The 19141-nt window shown below is 45.1% G+C and overlaps 1 protein-coding gene across 1 annotated transcript in view; it reads left to right on the top strand.

Annotated features, from left to right (window-relative positions):
- LOC107372473 (zinc finger protein 665) overlaps positions 1-19141 on the top strand; it is a 79978-nt gene that overhangs the window by 45057 nt on the left and 15780 nt on the right. Inside the window, 1 exon segment of the mRNA XM_054737842.2 lies at positions 14393-14890. Within this exon segment, the coding sequence (XP_054593817.2) occupies positions 14393-14890 (498 nt within the window).

Genomic DNA, 19141 nt, shown 5'->3' with positions numbered 1-19141 from the left:
AGAATAACATTAGTTTTGTTATCCTTAATATTTATACTCCATACGAAATTGCTGGAAATGAAGGGGAATATATTAGTGGGTTGGCTTTTATTAATGCATTTATTCAAAGTCACAGTACTTATAGTATATATGTTGTGGGCGACTTTAATGCTGATCTTTCAGATAAAAAATCTCAATTTGCTAAACACTTAATACAGTTGTGTGAAGACAATGATCTTGTTCTATCTAGCAAAGTGCTGTTGCCAAAAGACAGTTACACATATATTAGTGAGAGTTGGCATAATACATCATGGCTGGATCATTGTATTAGTACAGCTGATGGTCATGCAGCTTTGGATAGCATGTCTATAAAATATGGGGTAACTGTGTCAGACCATATACCTCTTGCTTTCTCTATAAATGTGGAACAACTGCCTAGTACAATGGGAGTTAATTATGTCAATAATTATGATAATATAAAATTAGAATGGGCAGCATTAAGTGACAAAGACATATCGGGTTATAGTTATAATACAGATCAATACCTGAACAATATCTCTGTGGCTAAAGAGGCTATCCTGTGTGAAGATGTCAACTGTAAGATTCTTAAACACAAAAGTGATCTATGCTCTATGTATGAGGATATAGTGGACGCTTTGTATGAAAGTGGTAGACCTTTTCATGTCAAAGGTAAGAATAAGCAGAAACCTCATATCAGGCCTGGCTCGAAAGAACATGTTGCCATGTATCAGGATGAAGCGCGGGTAGCTTTTAAATGTTGGGATATGGTTGGGAGACCTAGGCAGGGTGTGGAATTTGAACAGAAAAAACGTGCAAATGCCAGATATAAGTATGCTGTTCGTTTTATATCAAAAAATGAGCAGATCATGAGGGCAGATTCAATGGCCAGGAAATGTATGAGTCATGATGTCAAAGGTTTTTGGAAAGATGTGAAAACAGTTAATAATTGCAAATCATCTCTACCAGGTGTTGTTGAAGGTGTTTCTGGGGAAGATAATATTGTAGCATTATGGAGACATCATTATTATGCATTGTTTAATTGTTTGAAAGGTGACCAGCATGAGGATGGCTCTGTAATTAATGATGAATCTATATGTGTAACGACCCATGAGGTGCATGATGCTATTCACAAACTAGCTGATAATAAGGCTTCTGGTCTGGATCACATTAGTGCAGAACATTTGAAATATGCTAGCCAAAGACTAGCTCCCCTTTTAGCTCTATGTTTTACAGGGTTCATGATTCATGGCATACTACCAGACTCAATGATGGCAATTCTGCTTGTTCCAGTCATTAAGAACAAATCTGGGAAGGTGACCAGTATGGATAATTATAGGCCGATTGCACTAGCCAGTGTTTTATCTAAAGTTCTTGAAAGAATCATATTTGATAGAGTCACTGTGTACCTCAGTTCCTTGGATAATCAGTTTGGCTTTAAGCCAAAACATGGTACTGACATGTGTATATACGCACTTAAAGAAATGGTCAATTTGTACAGAAATAGAAATTCTTCTGTCCTTATGTGTTTTATTGATGCTTCTAAGGCTTTTGATCGTGTAAACCACAGAAAACTTTTTATTAAGTTAAAGCTACGGGGGGTCCCTGGGTTTATTGTGAGAATCCTGTCTTACTGGTATGCTCATCAGAAGATACAGGTTAAATGGGGTGCCAGCATCTCTGCACCATTTGGCATTAGTAATGGTGTTAGGCAGGGTGGAATTCTGTCTCCTATCTTATTTAATCTGTATCTTGACGATCTGTCTGTGCAGCTCAGAGCCTGTAACACAGGATGTTTGATGGGTACAACTTTGATCAACCATCTGATGTATGCTGATGATCTGGTGGTCTTTAGTCCAAGTAGTGCTGGTTTACAGCAGCTCCTAAATATCTGCTCTGAATATGGTGTGCAGTACGATATTCAGTATAATGCTGTTAAAAGTGCTATCTTGATATGTAGAACCAAGCAGGATAAAAAGCTAAACTTTCCTGTGTTCAAACTGTCTAATAGTGATCTTAATGTGTGTGAGAAGATGAAATACCTTGGCCACTTTATAACTGATCAAATGCGTGATGATGCTGACATCCACAGACAGTGCTGTAAGCTGTATGCACAAGCTAACACTATAGCTCGTAAGTTTGGTTTTTGTTCACCTCCAGTTAAGGTGGCTTTATTTAAAGCATATTGTACTCTGCTCTACACAGCCCAACTGTGGTCATCCTACAATCAAAGCAGCATGAACAAGCTGCAAGTTGCATACAACGATGCCTTAAGGATCATACTTAAAATACCCAGAGGGGGCAGTGCCAGTCAGATGTTTGTAACAGCAGGCGTTTGTACTTTTAAAGCTCTTTTAAGAAAACTCATATTCACTTTTATAGGCCGACTGGATAGCTCTGCCAACAGAATAATTTTAGCAATCACTGATCCTACTGTGAGCAGTTGTCGCTATTTCTCCAGTATAAGGAAGTACTGGTTGAAGTGTTTGTGTGGTTAACCTTGTGTGGAACAGTTTATAGTAAAGCTTTTAATTACATTTAGATTTTTATTCAATTTTATGCTGTTATCTTTTTATTCTATTTATCTATTTTGTTTCATTGATCTGTTGTTTTATATGTATTTTATCTGGACCTAAGAGTCTGTCAATAAAGATTATCTATACTCCCGGTCGCACACTCGGGTCATCCAGCCTGTTGCTCCTCGAGGTACCAAAAGCGTGTTATAAATCATGCGGACAAAGAGCTTTCTCTGTTGCCGGTCCCAAATTGTGGAACGAACTTCCAGCCGCAGTTTGACAGACATCCTCCTTGGCAGTGTTTAAGTCTAGACTAAAGACACACTATTTTACCCTTGCTTTTAACAGTTAGCTGTTATTTTGGCTTTTACTACTCTTACTTTATCATCCATTGTAAGGTTTTTATTGGTACTTTTTTATTGGCTTGTTTCTTATTTGTTGACTGTATTTTATTGCTCTGTTTTATGTTTTTATCTCTGTCATTGTGCGACTATTCAGCACTTTGGTTGGCTGTATGGCTGTGTTTTTAAAGTGCTATATAAATGTAAGGCAGTGACTGGAATAAGTCACAAGGTGTCGCTGTTGAGCTGGACATATATTGTAGATTTTAGCAATTTTGACCATTTGTCCTCTGCAGGACACCGTAGTTCAGTTTTATCGTTCGCGCGGGCGCCACTTTGGGTTCAGTGTTTACTGTGATTTGTAAAGGCCATTAGCGGAGTCGGAGTGGTGGTTGCCCCATCATCTAAATAAAGAAAAAGCCGGTGCGGTCCGAGCCACAAATTGAACGCCTGTGTCCGACTGGTCTCTTTATTGTGCACCCCAATCCAAGACAAAATTACACAACGCAGAGTCCTGGGTGTAGGGAGGCCCCTGCACGGGTTGGGTTACATCTTTGGTGCCGTGACCCGGATTGTGGCCCCTCGAGACCAAAGAGAAACCAAGGCCATCACCCCCCAGCTACGTCACTACAGTAAGAGGTGTTGCCACCCGATGGGGTACTGAACTAAGTTATAACTGCCTGTGCAGCTGTATTACTGGGACTTTCACCTCCTTTGAAAGTGAAATCTTGGGGCAGTTTTATTTTAGGGTTTTCTGTCGTAGAAAAAAAAACTCAGAGAATTGAATTGAAGCAAGGATGTTAAATGATGTTCCCTGTCTAAAATGATAATCATTGAATATGGTTAAGCACTTGCTGCTGATTTGTGTCATTCACAACCTCGGGGCTGAAGATAGTTGTTTAACTGCACTCTGAGTTTGACGCTGTTTCTTTGTGTGAATTCTTTTTTTTTTTTTTTTTGCGTTATGAGATGATAGTTGTCATACATCTGTGTTGTGTTCTATTTTACTAGAAATATATTGTACTTGTTCCTAGTGAAGCCTATTACAAGTAACTAGGGCTGCAACAACGAATCGATAAATTCGATGAAAATCGATTACTAAAAGCGTTGGCAACAAATTGCGTCATCGATTCGTTGTGTTGCACAACTCTTCCAAAAGCGCCCCCCCTTCCCGCCCGCCATTGCGCGCAGACAGATCAGCGCGAGGGAGAGCCGGCAGTTGTTTGGAAGAGGAACATGGCAGAAGCAGCGAGAGTCAAAAAAGTAAAAGCTTTTTCAGTTTGGGAGCATTTTCAGTTAAATCAGGTGAAGACATGCGTTACCTGCAACGTTTAGGTCAGACTTAGCATGGCACGGGATGATGCAGCGTCTTAAACGCAATATGTCGGGATCATCAGCGAGGAAGGAGAGAACTCTGTGTCCGGGTAAATTAAAAACTTTTCAAAAGTGATTCATCCAAGTCCCGGATTATTACACAGGCTAGACATGCCCTAAGATCGTAAAAAAAAAGAGTCTAGTCGTGAGCGCGACGCTTATTAGATGAGCGGGGGGGGGGGACTCGCGCTGCTGCGAACCGGTTCCGCCCAAGGCCGGTTTAACTGGGCAATTGCCCAGGGCCCACGAACTCTAAAGGGCCCAGGGCACGAGCAAAATACTGTATCTATAATTTCCCGCTTTATGAGGACTATGGTGACCGTACGTTCCGTTTTCCCCGGACGTGTCCACTTTTCACTCTCTGTCCGGCGCGTCCGGACTGGGGGTACTTGTATTGATGAAAATGTCCGGCTTTTCATCCAGGAGCAGGGATCGAATTATGGGGGAGCTGTATATCCTACACATCCGGGGAGCCGGAAAAAAAGTTTTCTATATTATATCATTTTTGGACTCTTTTGAGCAGAGAGCGGCACAGCGCATTGCTGCGCAGCGATCCAGGCAGCTGCTTCCAGCGCACGGTCCATTCTCAAAGTGGCGCAACCAAAAAACTATAATTAGCACACGATCGTTCATGTCTGCACATGTTCTCTATTTTCTGTCTTGTTTGTGCCTGCAGCGCTCTGCCACTGCGGAGCTCATCACCTGTGCTGCGGTGATTTCACCTCACGCAGCATCGAAAACGCGCTCTCCGCTACGGTCAGGAGATCCCTTTGATCTGCACAGAAGTAACTGATGAGGTGAAAAAGTAATAATCCAGGCAGCAGTTTTTCTGGAGAGTTTAGAGGAGATGCAGGAAGATGAGAGACAGACAGGACAGGGAAATAGTTAAATAAAAACAAGAAAACAAAACTAAGTGTTGAAAAGTAAAATGTAGGTAGATTTATCTCCACTACACGTTTTTACCTATAAAACAATGTTACACACATGTAATATTTATAAATTTGATACTATTCAGATTACCTTCAACACTCAGTCACACACCCAGGGCCGTTTCAAGACATTTTGGGGGCCAAGGCAAAATGCCCCCCCCCCCCCCCCCCCATAACTGGGCTCCCCAGAAGCCTCTGTGTAATTCATACCCTCTCCAGTAGTGTTAGTTATACAGTGTTTATAAAAGCCCCTCAGGCATTACTGACATGTTCTAATATTATCAGATGAAAAACTAAATTATCAGACATGCTGTCTCATCTGCTGCTTTTCTAAACTTGCAGAAAGTAACAAAACCATTTGAAAGCCACTATTTGTGGATTCTCTGAAAGTTTCCATGGAGTGTGGGACAACTTATTTTTTCAGTCATTTTTGGAAATAGTGATACATTTTGATTAATTCACAGCCTATGTTTAATTACATTTAAAAATTAGTTGTTTGACATCCCCAGTTATAATAAATGTCTACAGATGAGATCAAACAAAACAGATGAGAATTGCCCTTAAGCTGTTTAATTGGACCAAGCATTTTAGGTCACAGATAGATGTAGCTTAGGGTCTCTGTCTATACACCTTATAAGACAATTTAGGTGATGGCATGTTGTTTTTCTGCTATTGAACTGTTTTCTAATAATGTTGTGTTAAATAAAGTGAAGGAAGGAGAGAAATAACGTTTCCCTAGCAGTTTTTAAAAATTTCCCCATGTAATCCGATTAATCGATTAATCGTGTCGAGACCCCATCCGATTCATCGATTATCCAAATAATCGTTTGTTGCAGCCCTACAAGTAACCCACACATAATTTCCTGTGCAGCTAAATTAGAGATGCAGGACAGTAACAATGATGAGGGACTATGCAGACACTCCAAAGAGGGATCAGCCTCACTTTTTGAACGAAGGGGCAACAGCTAGCACCAGTACAGTGGACCAACAGTCATCAGTGAAATCGAAGCTGGTCACCCAGTTCCCCAGTTTCACTGGCCAGCGGTTACAGCACCACACCCCAATCAGGGGCCTCACCGACTCTGGGCCGACCACACAACAGACCCCACCACCAGCCATGCTTTCACCTCACGCTGATCGTGGTGTAGCTCCGGCTCATGCACCACCACTGCCCGGCTATGGAGGCCAAATGCAGGTGCCCCCACACCCATCTGAAATTCGCCCATGGTCAGTGCCAACCAATCAGACAAGCCAGTCCAACCACAGCCCCATAACTACAGCCCCTCCAGTGTTGCAGCCAGATGTACAGTTAACCATGCCCCCTGCGTTTTCCCCTCAGGACAGTGGCCATGGTCCCACTGCTACACCGGCTCCCCATGTTGCCTCATATCCTAACTACCCAATGATGACTGTCCCATTCAGCTCCCAAACATACACCAGCTATCTGTATTCCACACCGGCCCCGCAAGCCACCATACCAAGCCCCCTAACACTGCAGGGAGTGGGCTTAATGAACAATCCCTCTGCAGCCAAGCTGACCCTTGAAAGTTCAAAGCATGGGCGGACCCCCTTTGTGCCCCATATGCCACTAGCTGCTGTACACGACACTCGAGCTCCCTTCCCCTCACCTGCTGTAAGCCCCGACACTGTCATGCCCCCTATCGTGAACATGACCCAGGGAGGTTTTATAGCTCCACCCGACACCCATGCCTCAATGCACGTACCACCCACCGCTTCAGACCCCCATGTTAGTGGACACCCTGGCATACCCCCCCCCCCCAGCAGGTACATACTTCTTTAAGTACTCCTGGCGGGGCTGCAGCCAACGTTTACTCCCCACTAGCTGCCTACGGTGGTTTTATACATACCAAGTGAAAAATGTCCAAGTCTTCACCGGCAGTGCTGACAGTAAGGTGCTCGTAGAGGACTGGTTTTGTGACATGCAGTATCTTCTTGAGACAATAGAGCTCCCCGTCCACCTCCGCTTTTCCATGATGGTGCGTCACCTAACTGGTGAAGCCCGAAAGCTGGTTTTGAATCTACCTCTCCATGACCAAACACCCGAAAGGGCATTCGAAGATCTGAGAGCAGAGTACGGCGACACACAGAGCTCCTCAGATCTGCTAGCTGACTTCTATGAGCGTGTTCAGAGGTCAGGGGAGTCTGCCTGTTCATATGCTATAGCACTGGAGGCAACGCTGCGAGCCGTGGAGGAAAACCAAAGAGGAGGCAAGCCTTTCCCTGACCGTGACAGTAAACTCACCCGACAGTTCATACGGGGGATTAATTATGAGGATGTATATGCGAGAATCTCGCCGATGAAGCCCCGGCTTTTGAGTTTCCGTGAGCTGCAGACTGAGCTTCGAAATTTGGCAAAAGAAACGAAGAGATTCCTGCCTCAAAACAAGTCAAAGAAGACTTATGCTCAGGTACAAGTGGCATCGGAGTGTAGTGTGAATGGGAAGGCAGAGAAGGCCAAACATTCCTCAGAGTGGTATGAGCTAGCTAGGATGGTCAAGAAATTAGCATTGAGCCAGGAGGAGCAGGTGGTCAAGTTGACCCACCTTGAATCGAGAATTAATGCTCCATCCTCTGCCACTCGACTGAGAGTCCGACCACCTCCTGGGGCTACAACACCAACACCGGTCGTCACATGCTACCGGTGTGGGAAGCAAGGACATATAGCACTGGTTTGCAGAGCAGTGCTCCCAGGGCCTGACCAGACATGGCCACATGATCCTCAGCCGGTGACTCCCATGGAGGGAAACACTTACTCAGCTCAGCCTTTAAACAGATAAAGCCCATAGTCGCTGGGGCAACAATGGGCGAGCAGCAAGTCCTCACACTGCAGGTGAACAAAGGTGACGGAGGAGAAGGCACTCCCCTAGTTGGTCCCAGGAATGAGGGGGAGGTGGAAGTCAACGGGATGAAGTGCAGGGCACTCATCGACTCTGGCTCCCACATAACCAGTATTACGCATCAGTACTGGCGCAGCCACCCCACCCTCCATAAACAAAAACTACAGCCCTCTAAGATACCCATAGAAGGTGCAGGGGGCCAGAGTGTCACCTACCATGGTGTGCTACGCATTAACCTAAAATTGTTGGGGAGAGAGTTTAAGGGTGTGCCGGCTTTTGTTGTCCCTAACACAGAGTATCGCTCCTCGGTTCCTCTGCTTGTGGGAACTAATGTCCTCCGTGCCTCCAGAAGCCACCTCCAGGCCACCTACGGCCAGCAGTTCCTTCTCCAGGTCAAGGAGACCCATCCGGAGTGGTACACCTCCCTGCTAGAGATTAGGAACACTGAACAGTGTGATGTGGATGACACAGTGGGCCCCGTCGTTTACACTGGCCGTAAGGTACACATTCAAGCAGGGAAAGAGATGGATTTAAGGTGCAAAATAAAAGCTGGACCACAAAGAAAGACATATACAGCCCTAATTGAAGGCCACCCCTCCCTGCGGTTCAGCCAAGGCATCCTGGTCGCCAGAGTTCTGGCTGATGTAAAGAAAGGATGTGCCCCAGTAAGGGTGATGAACCTCTCCGAGCATGCTATCACTATCAAGCCTCACACACATCTGGCCAAGGCATCACTGGTGGGAAGTATTGTGGACTTTTCAGACAGGATGCAGGGCAGTCATCATATTAGCGGAGGTGGAGAAGCATGTCTGGGTATGGGCCATGTGGTGGCAAGCCAAGAAGTGGATTTAAGTGGAGCAGACGTCGAGAACGAGCACCAGCGCTCCCTTCTTAAAGAGCTTGTGGAAAGGATCGTGGGTGTGTTCTCACAACACCCCATGGATTACGGCCATACAAAGACTGTGCAACATGAAATCCCTCTGGTTGACTCTAAGCCATTCCGACTGCCTTACCGTAAGATCCCCCCATCACAGTGGCAGGATGTGAGAAGGTTGCTGACAGAAATGGAGGCAGCAGGAGTTATCAGGCACAGCAAAAGCCCGTACGCTTCACCTGTTGTGATCATAACCAAGAAAGATGGATCACTAAGGCTGTGTATTGACTACAGGAAACTGAACTCCTGTAGCACGAGAGATGCTTTTCCTCTCCCCAGAATAGAGGAAGCCCTGGAGGCTCTAGGCCAGGCAAGATACTTCTCCACCCTTGACCTCACTTCTGGTTATTGGCAGGTGGAGGTGGCAGAGCATGACAAACACAAGACGGCATTCAGCACCCCCATGGGACTGTTTGAAGCAAATCGTATGCCTTTTGGACTACAGAATGCTCCCTCCACCTTCCAGAGACTCATGACCTGCTGCTTTGGCGATCTGAACTTCACCCACCTCCTAATCTATCTTGATGACCTCATCATATTCTCCAAAACCTTTGATGAGCATCTGGAAAGACTGCAGCTGGTGTTCGATCGGCTTCGGGAGCATGGCTTGAAGTTAAAGCCTTCTAAATGCCAGCTAGTGAGAAGGGAGTTTCAGTATCTGGGCCACTTGGTGTCTGCTGAGGGGATCCGGACAGACCCAGAGAAGATCAACAAGGTGAAAAACTGGGTGAGGCCCACAAATCGCAAAGAAGTGTTGCAATTTCTGGGGTTTGCTGGATACTATAGGCGGTATGTAAGTGGGTACTCTACCCTAGCTGCTCCCCTGTACCGCCTAACCACGGGTGACCCCAGAAAGAAAAAGAGAGGGGGAAAGAACAGTCTGGCCACCATTCCACCCTTTTGTGGACAGATGAATGTGAGAAGGCATTTCGGACCCTAAGAGAAAGACTGACAAGCGTTCCAGTGCTAGGATATCCTGACTATAGCTTGCCTTTTGTTCTGCAGATGGACGCCTCAGGGGAGGGTCTGGGCGCCGTTCTAGCTCAGGTCCAAGGGGGAGTTGAGAGGGTCATAGCCTTCGCCAGCAGAGGTTTGAGCCCAACAGAGACAAGGTATCCTGCACACAAACTCGAGTTTCTTGGTCTCAAATGGGCGGTCACAGATAAATTCTACGACCACCTCTATGGGCGTAGGTTCTCGGTACAGACAGACAATAACCCTCTCAAGTATGTTATGTCCTCAGCGAAGCTGGCTGCCACAGGCCAGCGGTGGGTGTCGAGGCTGGCTTCTTTCGATTTTGATGTCCGGTATCGGAGGGGACAGAGCAACACAAACGCTGACGCCCTCTCTCGCATGTCTAACCAGGAGGTCATGCACATCCTGCAGACATTCCCTCAGTGGGTGGGTGTCAACGAACAGGGGCAGGGTGTGACACAGGCTACCCAGAAGACTCAAAGCCCCTCTGGCCATGGCGTGCATACAGGGGAGGAACTGGAACTTGGGCCCCCTACATCCACTGAGCCTTACAGGGATGTGGGGATGGAATCCCTGCCCACCATGACCAAACAGGAGATTCGTGCAGGGCAGAAATAAGACCTTGTTATTGGCCCTGTCTTGCACTATAAGAGTATGAACCAGAGACCACGCCGCAGTGAGCGAAGGAGTGGTGAAGCACACGTGCGCCTTCTCTTAAAGGAGTAGAGAAGGTTAGTGGTAAGGGATGGCATCCTGTACTGCTGCATCCAAGACAGCCAAAGAGGAGTAGTTGAGCAATTGGTGCTACCAGAGGATTTGCGTATGTCAGTCAAGACTGCTCTCCACAATGCCTCAGGCCATCTTGGTTTTGAGAGGACATTGCACATGAAAAGGGAGAGATTTTTTTGGCCACAGATGTTTCAGGAAATCAAGGCTTGGTGCGAGCAATGTGAGAGGTGCTGCCTTAGAAAAACTCCAACCGCAGGGGTCAGGGCCCCCCTGGTCAGTATCCACAGCAGTGCCCCCTTGGAGCTAGTTTGTGTGGATTTTATGACTCTGGAGAAATCAAAAGGTGGTATCGAAAATATCCTCGTGGTCACTGACCACATCTCACATTATGCGCAAGCATACCCCACTAAAGACCAAAGAGCCAGCACAGTGGCTAAGGTGCTGTATAGAAACTTTTTCTGTCGGTTTGGCTTCCCAGCAAAATTGCACGCAGACCAAGGGCGCAATTTTGAAAGTGCTGTGGTAAAGGAGCTTTGTAAATGCACCGGCATCACTAAGACCCGCACTACGCCTTATCACCCACAGGGCAATGGTACAACCGAACGGTTTAACCGCACCCTCGTGAACATGCTGGGGACACTAGAACCTCACCTGAAGCCCCGGTGGCACGAATATGTGGATGCAATGACACACGCCTACAACTGCACCCGCCATGATTCGACAGGGTACACACCATACTACTTGATGTTTGGCAGGCACCCACGGCTCCCTCTCGATTTGGTGTTTGGACAATCAACCGCTAATGGGTCGGGGGGATATAGCGAGTATGTCCAGACCCTGCATGACTGCTTGTCACGGGTTTATGCACCGGCTAATCAGGCCTCTCGCCAGGCTAAGGGCCATCAGAAAAGATACTATGACCGACACACAACCAGTCACAGCTTCAGTCCGGGTGACAGAGTCCTGGTTAAAGTGTGTCATGTGGAGGGGCGAAGCAAACTAGGAGTCAAGTGGGAGTCACGTCCATACATTGTGGTGAAGAAACAGCCAGACATGCCGGTGTATGTAGTGCGATCGGAGAATGGTGATACAGAGAGAGTGGTCCACCGCAACCTACTCACACAGTGTATGTTTCTTCCCATGGAGCAGGTGGGAGAGGAGGCAAGGGAGGAAATGGAGCTTGATGTGGAGGAGGTTCATGGAGGAGAGGTTGTTAGACACAGAGGACAGTGGAGAGCAGGCTGGTGAAGAAATCAGACAGGAGGAAGAGTCGGACACAATCAAGGACGGGGAGGCAGATAGCCTGGAAGGGGGTGTGGAGGGAATTTCACCTGAAGCATCAAATACATCTCTTGCCCCCACAGGACCAGAGGAAAGGGACACAGAGGCAGGACAAGGGAGTGAAGAGGGGAGGGGGAATGAAACTGCCAGGGGCACCCCCTCATCTCCCAGACCAAGTGAACCAAGGAGGAACTTGCCGAGGAGTCGGCAACCCCCAAAGAGACTGACTTATGGGTCAAGAGCTATTGAACCAAGGAAGGATCAGAAGAAGATAGAAAGGGGATGGAAGCTGTGGCAGAGGGCAAAAGCAAAGAGGGCTGCAAGAAACATGTAGGAATACAGCCAGTGTACCCATACTAATAGGATACACACATAGACATTGTTGCATTATACTGCGCATCTTCCACCACCGCTATTCTTATATACATTTTGAGACTGTTCTGTTTTGTTTTGTTTGATGACCGGGACGCCATCACTTAAAGGAGGGGCGGATGTAAGGCAGTGACTGGAATAAGTCACAAGGTGTCGCTGTTGAGCTGGATATATATTGTAGATTTTAGCAATTTTGACCATTTGTCCTCTGCAGGACACCGTAGTTCAATTTTATCGTTCGCGCGGGCGCCATTTTGGGTTCAGTGTTTACTGTGATTTGTAAAGGCCAGCAGCGGAGTCGGAGTGGTGTTTGCCCCATCATCTAAATAAAGAAAAAGACGGTGCGGTCCGAGCCACAAATTGAACGCCTGTGTCTGACTGGTCTCTCTATTGTGCACCCCAATCCAACACAAAATTACACAACGCAGAGTCTGGGGTGTAGGGAGGCCCCTGCACGGGTTGGGTTACATAAATAAAGGTGGTATGGTATGGTACTGTATGGAAGACACTGCCACGTTTCATCTTCAAAGCTCTCACTGATGGAAGGAGGTTTTGGCTCAGAATCTCACGATTTATGGCCCCATTCATTTTTTCCTTAACACGGATCAGTCGTCCTGTCCCCTTAGCAGAAAAACAGCCCCAAAGCATGATGTTCCCACCCCCATGCTTCACAGTAGGTATGGTGATCTTGGGATGCAACTCAGTATTCTTCTTCCTCCAAACACGACGAGTTGAGTTTATTCCAAAAAGTTCTACTTTGGTTTCATCTGACCACATGACATTCTCTCAATCCTCTGCTGTATCATCCATGTGCTCTCTGGCAAACTTTAGACGGGCCTGGACATGCACTGGCTTCAGCAGCGGAACACGTCTGGCACTGCAGGGTTTGATTCCCTGCCGTTGTAGTGTGTTACTGATGGTGACCTTTGTTACTGTGGTCCCAGCTCTCTGCAGGTCATTCACCAGGTCCCCCCGTGTGGTTCTGGGATTGTTGCTCACCGTTCTCATGATCATTGTGACCCCACAGGATCTTGCGTGGAGCCCCAGATCGAGGGAGATTATCAGTGGTCTTGTGTCTTCCATTTTCTGATTATTGCTCCCACAGTTGATTTTTTCACACCAAGCTGCTTGCCTATTGTAGATTCACTCTTCCCAGTCTGGTGCAGGTCTACAATTCTTTTCCTGGTGTCCTTCAAAAGCTCGTTGGTCTTGGCTATAGTGGAGTTTGGAGTCTGACTGTTTGAGGCTGTGGACAGGTGTCTTTTATACAGATAATGAGTTCAAACAGGTGCCTTTAATACAGGTAACGAGTAGAGGACAGAAAAGCTTCTTAAAGAAGAAGTTACAGGTCTGTGAGAGCCAGAGATTTTCCTTTTTTGAAGTGACCAAATACTTATTTTCTACCCTGATTTACAAATAAATTCTTTAAAAATTCTGCCATGTGAATTCATGGATTTTTTTTTCACATTCTGTCTCGCACAGTTGAATTGTACCTATGATGTAAATTATTGACCTCTGTCATCATTTTAAGTGGGAGAACTTGCACAATCGGTGGTTGACTAAATACTTTTTTTGCCCCACTGTATATATAAATATACACACACACACACACACACACACACACACACACACACACACACACACACACACACACACATATACACATGTATAATAGTAACAACAATAAATCTCCCAAAATGCTAATTTGTAAGATTCCTTTGCTTTGTAGTGCTTTAGCCTGCTGAGAGCTTAAAAGTTAAAGATTGTTACTGACAGCAGCTGCATCTAAGTGTTTATTCATTTTCCTTTTGACTGAATAGTTGCTGATTTTATCTTGGAGACGTTTCTCCTCACATAAGCTTCAGATCTAAAGCTTGGGTTGTGAGTAGGAGGCTTAGGAGTTATGGTCATAAACAAACACGCTGATTGTGATGGAAGTTTTTATTGTTCCTAAAGTAGAAATATGTTTTTATCTAAATGAAGTTCATGTTCTTGTTCCCTTTTCCCACATCTTGTAGCCAGTATCACTCATGGTGTAAATATAAAGGTATAGTGGTCTGTAACATCATGTCTGTGTTTCCTACAGATGTTCCACAGCTGGTGCTGGTTAAAGAAGAAGATCTTGAAGAACAGAGTGCTGGTGTGGACCAGCAGGACCCAGAACACCTCCACATAAAGGAGGAACAGGAGGAGCTCTGGACCAGTCTGGAGGGAGAGCATCTCTGTTTGAAGGAGGAGACTGAAGCTGTCAGGTTTCCTGTTACTGCTGTTTCTATAAAGAGTGAGGATGATGAAGAGAAACCTCTGGTCTCACAGCTTCATCAGCAGCAAATAGAAGACAGAGATGTTCCAACCAGCAGCTCAGCTGACCAGATGACAGCAGAAACTGGTGGAGGAGCAGGAACTAGCAGGAACCCAGATCTATACCCTCATGAACAATCATCTGCTTCTTCAGAGACTGAAGTTAGTGGAGATGATGATGATGATGGTGTGAATCTGGACTCTGAGCTGTCAGACTCTGGGTCTGAAACTGGAGATGAAGATGATGATGACTGGAATGAGAGCAGGTTTTCTGAGTCAGATGGTAAGTCTGTCAACAAGTTCTTCACAAGTGGTCTCCAGAGACACGTGAGGGAGACAAGTCATCCAGCAGTCAGGTCTTCAGGCTGTTTGGTTAATAAGAAATGTGTTAGCGTGAAGCAACATGTAGACTCGTGCAGGAAAGTCCAGAAGAAACCTAAATCATTTAGTCATGATGACTGTGGAAAAAGGTTTACTACAAATGTAAATAAACAAATCACATGAGAGTCCACACATAGCAGCTGCTGTTACAGAGTATGGGCCAGCCTCATCCCACCCATACTCTGCTTCTGGCCGCTAACAGGATTAGCAAAACCATATAATATACAGAAAACATCAGTAGAGTTTATTGTGTAACAATGTGTATTTACATCTTACGTATGAACCATAAAATGTGAGATTCCATAAAAATATGAAATATCAATCTGATGTGCTGCTCAATTAATCGAATTTTAGTCACGATTACGATCTGAGTTTTGAACGATTATAAAAAACAAAACAAGCCGATTATTTGCTCCTCCCACTTGCGCTGCCCTGAGTTGCAAATGAAGCGCTCCTCCCACAGTGTTGCCAACTTGGCGACTTTGACGCTATTTCTAACAGCTTCTCAGACCCCCTTCTTGACTTTTTAAATCTTAAAAGTACCTAGCGAACACCTCCGAAACATCTCTGGTAACCCTTAGCTACTTTCTGGATAACTGTCGTCGACGTTTCCTGCAGGTTAGCGAAACACTCCGCCTGCGCTCCGGACCGTTCTTCACAACATTAGGAAAGGGATTGATGTAGTGATGTGTCGGTCGCTAAAGAAACAGCTCTCGGAGCCGGCTCCCTGTTGGATTAACCAGAGTGAGTGACACACACCGCATCTGCGGACTCCTGAGCCGCTAAAAACGGCTAAATGTGCGTGTGCGGCGCGCTAAACACACGTGCAGCTTGCCCCGATTGCTGAGACCAGGTTGGGGGGTGGGGGGTGCAGCTGTGGTTGGGACATTTATTACATTAACTGATGGACTTGTACATACATAGTTTATTAATAAGGTAGAAATAGATAGAAGTAAGTTCCTCACGCTGATACATAATAACTAATCTCTGAGGACACTGTGCTAGTGTATTCTCCTACAGCACCTTGACACAACTTCAATAAATGTTATGCAACATTTTGTGAACATCAATTTATTTGTTATAAATGCCACTGTATAATTCTTGCTGCCAGTGTTTGCAAGATATTGGTATTTGGGTCTGTACTGGTTAGACTTAAATGAGTTAAACCAAGGTCTAAATCCCTTGGGTCATTAACTATGAGCTATAAGTATATTGGTCTTTTTATACTGGGGAATCAGGAGTTATTTTAGTGATCATCTTGTTTCTTATTTATTTTTGTCCTGATTGTGCCCTGAGCAATTTTATGACTGAATAAAAACAAATAAAATCAACATAAATAGAAAAATCGTCCTAAATAATCGTGATCTCAATTTCACTCACCATAATCGTGATTATTATTTTTGCCATAATCGAGCAGCCCTATCAATATGATGGATTCTTGAATATTTTTAACCAGAAGATTAGAACTTTTTATTGCAGAGATTATTTACCACTTAGTATTAACTCAGAGACAAGAGAAAGTGTCAGGTTTAAAAGTTTAAGAAGATTTATTTCTGCACAATTTAAACAAGACTAACTCTAAACACTCTGATAATGATGAATCTAGGTGTGAATGAGATGTGAGATGGATGGTGTGTGCGTGAGTGATGTTGTAATCAGAACTCTCGTATCCGGAGAGGCAAGTTCTGAGTGGGAATGATGTTCCACTCTAAACTATAGTGGGAGTTCCAGAACCACATGCAAACGCCATCCTGTCGGTCTACGTACCCCACAAGAACCTCCGTTGTAGGTCCAGAATGTCAATGGACCCAAAGCTCGTAGAAACAACCGTGGCCTGACCAGATTTTCCTCGAAATGTCCTCAGGTCACGACAAGTTATTATAGGTGTCAGCGAGACCCTGAAGGGGTCAGTGAGTTCAGCTTTTATTCTGAAGGAATCGTTGCGTTCAGGTGGTAACGTGCAACAGATTTTATCCAGCTTGTCAAGGGTCGACGGTTAAAAAGTTACAGGTGGCCGGCCCGAACGCTAGAACTTTTGAACTGAACTAAAGATGTCATGGGAAATAGTTTTATTCATTTGGATGTTTTGATTTACGGTCGAAACAGAATTTGACAGCAAAAGGGGCTTGTTCAAACACCACAGAAAACCATGCCACGCGTCACAAAGCGAAGGTTCTGATTGGTGAGACAAAAGGAAATGTGTCATGTGATTTAACATTTGCACTTTGTCATGTGTCTAGTGGAAGCTGTGCCAAAATTATAATTACTACTGATTACAGATTATAATTCAAGTAATAACATTGTCATTTCACTCATTGATTGAACATCTGATTTCACACTATAATTGGTAATAACAAACGTTGTTTGATTATATTTATTAAAAGAGTTCTTTGTCCTGAGCTGTAGAGGGAGGCAAGCAACTGATAAGAAACAAGTCTGAAAGCCTTGGCCCAATCTGTTCCCGTCAGATTAGGCAGTTTGAGGGAGACCGGGTGTCTCCTTCCTTGAGCAGACACAGGCCATGACCTCAGGTCAGAAAACAGGTCATTTCATTACGCTACAATTGAAACATCAGATGAATTTAAAGCTACAGCTGTTTCTGTGAATGAGAAACAGGTAGTATCAATTTATGCAGCTCTACCACGGAGTGGCACAGCGTTGCTGAAGCCGTCAATGTTGTGAATTCTTCACAGAGATCTGTGGCGTATATAAAAAAAAATGGTCCAATCGGGATTGGATCCCCAGACTCCCGGGTAAAAGTCACGCTTGCTAACCAGTCACCCAAACGGAGATCTCCCTTGTCCAAGTAGCCAGGGCGCATGATCAATCGGCTCACAGTGAACGGACTCGCACTGTCACAGACGCATGACATTCTGTCTCAATCTGTCCCCCTGCTGATATTCTGCATTCCGTATTCTGCGCTTCAGGCTATGTGATTGTGTGTGAGTGCGTGTGTGTGTGGGGGGGGGGGGGGGGGGTCTTGCTCTGTGTGAAAACGAAATAGTACAAGTGACAATGCTGCAGGATTTCATAATTTTATCTCCTCAGCACTGCAGTTGCTCTCTATGTCCAACATGTGCGTAAGCAGGGTCCTTAGTCAACTTAAAGTTGCGCACATTTTTCCGCAAAGTTTTTTTTTCATAAATCCCAAAGTTTGCGTGGAACGTTGCTTACGCAGTTTTCCGACCCCGTTTTGTTGCATAAATGAGGCCCCAGGTGTTTTTCATCAAAGGGCTTGTCCGTGGACTGAGAATCCCGGTTGAAGAATAGACTGGAACGGTTCGAGTCCTCATCCGTTGATCAGGATGGTTTCAGTCTTAAGTTGATGAGTTCCTTGAAGTCCAGGTCTGGAATGCAAGAATGGAGTTTGGGATGTGAAAGCGCACAGTTCAACTTCTCAATAGGGAGACATCAGGGTCCTTCCATGGTGTGTTGAGGTGGTTGTCCACCTGTCAGGTAGCTGATCTTGTCCCCGAAAAGTCCTTCAGATCCTTTGACCGTGAAACCAGGTTGAAGATTGGGTGCAGGTGATTGAAGTAGTTCTCCTTTTCCAGTGTCTCTTCTTCGCTGTGTCCTGTCGTAGTTGCATCCAGGGGGTCTTCAGCCGAGCTGGGTGCAGATTACTTTGTCATGTAATAATAATAATGTTAATAATAAATCTCACAACACACAAAGTTGTGATTTTTTTATTTTATTGTTTTTTTTGCTTTCCTGAAATATTTAGAGTGTTTAGAGCTTTTAATAGTTTAAATCTGTTAGATTGTTACTGGTAGCAGCTACATTTAAGTGTTTCAGTTTTCCTTTTGACTTTTGTGATGCTTCATGCTTCAGCATGTAGGTGTAGATTCTCAGTCATCCTGGACACGTCAACCTAAGAGATTTAATGAAAACATCTGGACGTTTCTGGTTATTAACTCTCATCCAAGAGACATTTTCAGCTCTAAACCTTGGGTTGTGAGCAGGCTTAGAAGTTGTGGTCAAAAACAATCAATCAATCAAAGCTTTATTTATATAGCACCTTCCTCGCGACCCTGTCGAGAAGCCCAAGGCGCTGAACACGGTACATGAGAAATGTGAAACTTGATGAGTAAATCGATAATAAAAGCAATTCAAATAGAGCAAAAGAGGTAAATCGTTAAAGTAGAAGACAAAT

This window comes from Nothobranchius furzeri, chromosome 5 (assembly GCF_043380555.1).
Source record: "Nothobranchius furzeri strain GRZ-AD chromosome 5, NfurGRZ-RIMD1, whole genome shotgun sequence".
NCBI classification, from domain to species: Eukaryota; Metazoa; Chordata; class Actinopteri; order Cyprinodontiformes; family Nothobranchiidae; genus Nothobranchius; species Nothobranchius furzeri.
The sequence above is the reverse complement of the archived record's forward strand: the minus strand, read 5'-3'. Positions and strand labels throughout refer to the sequence as shown.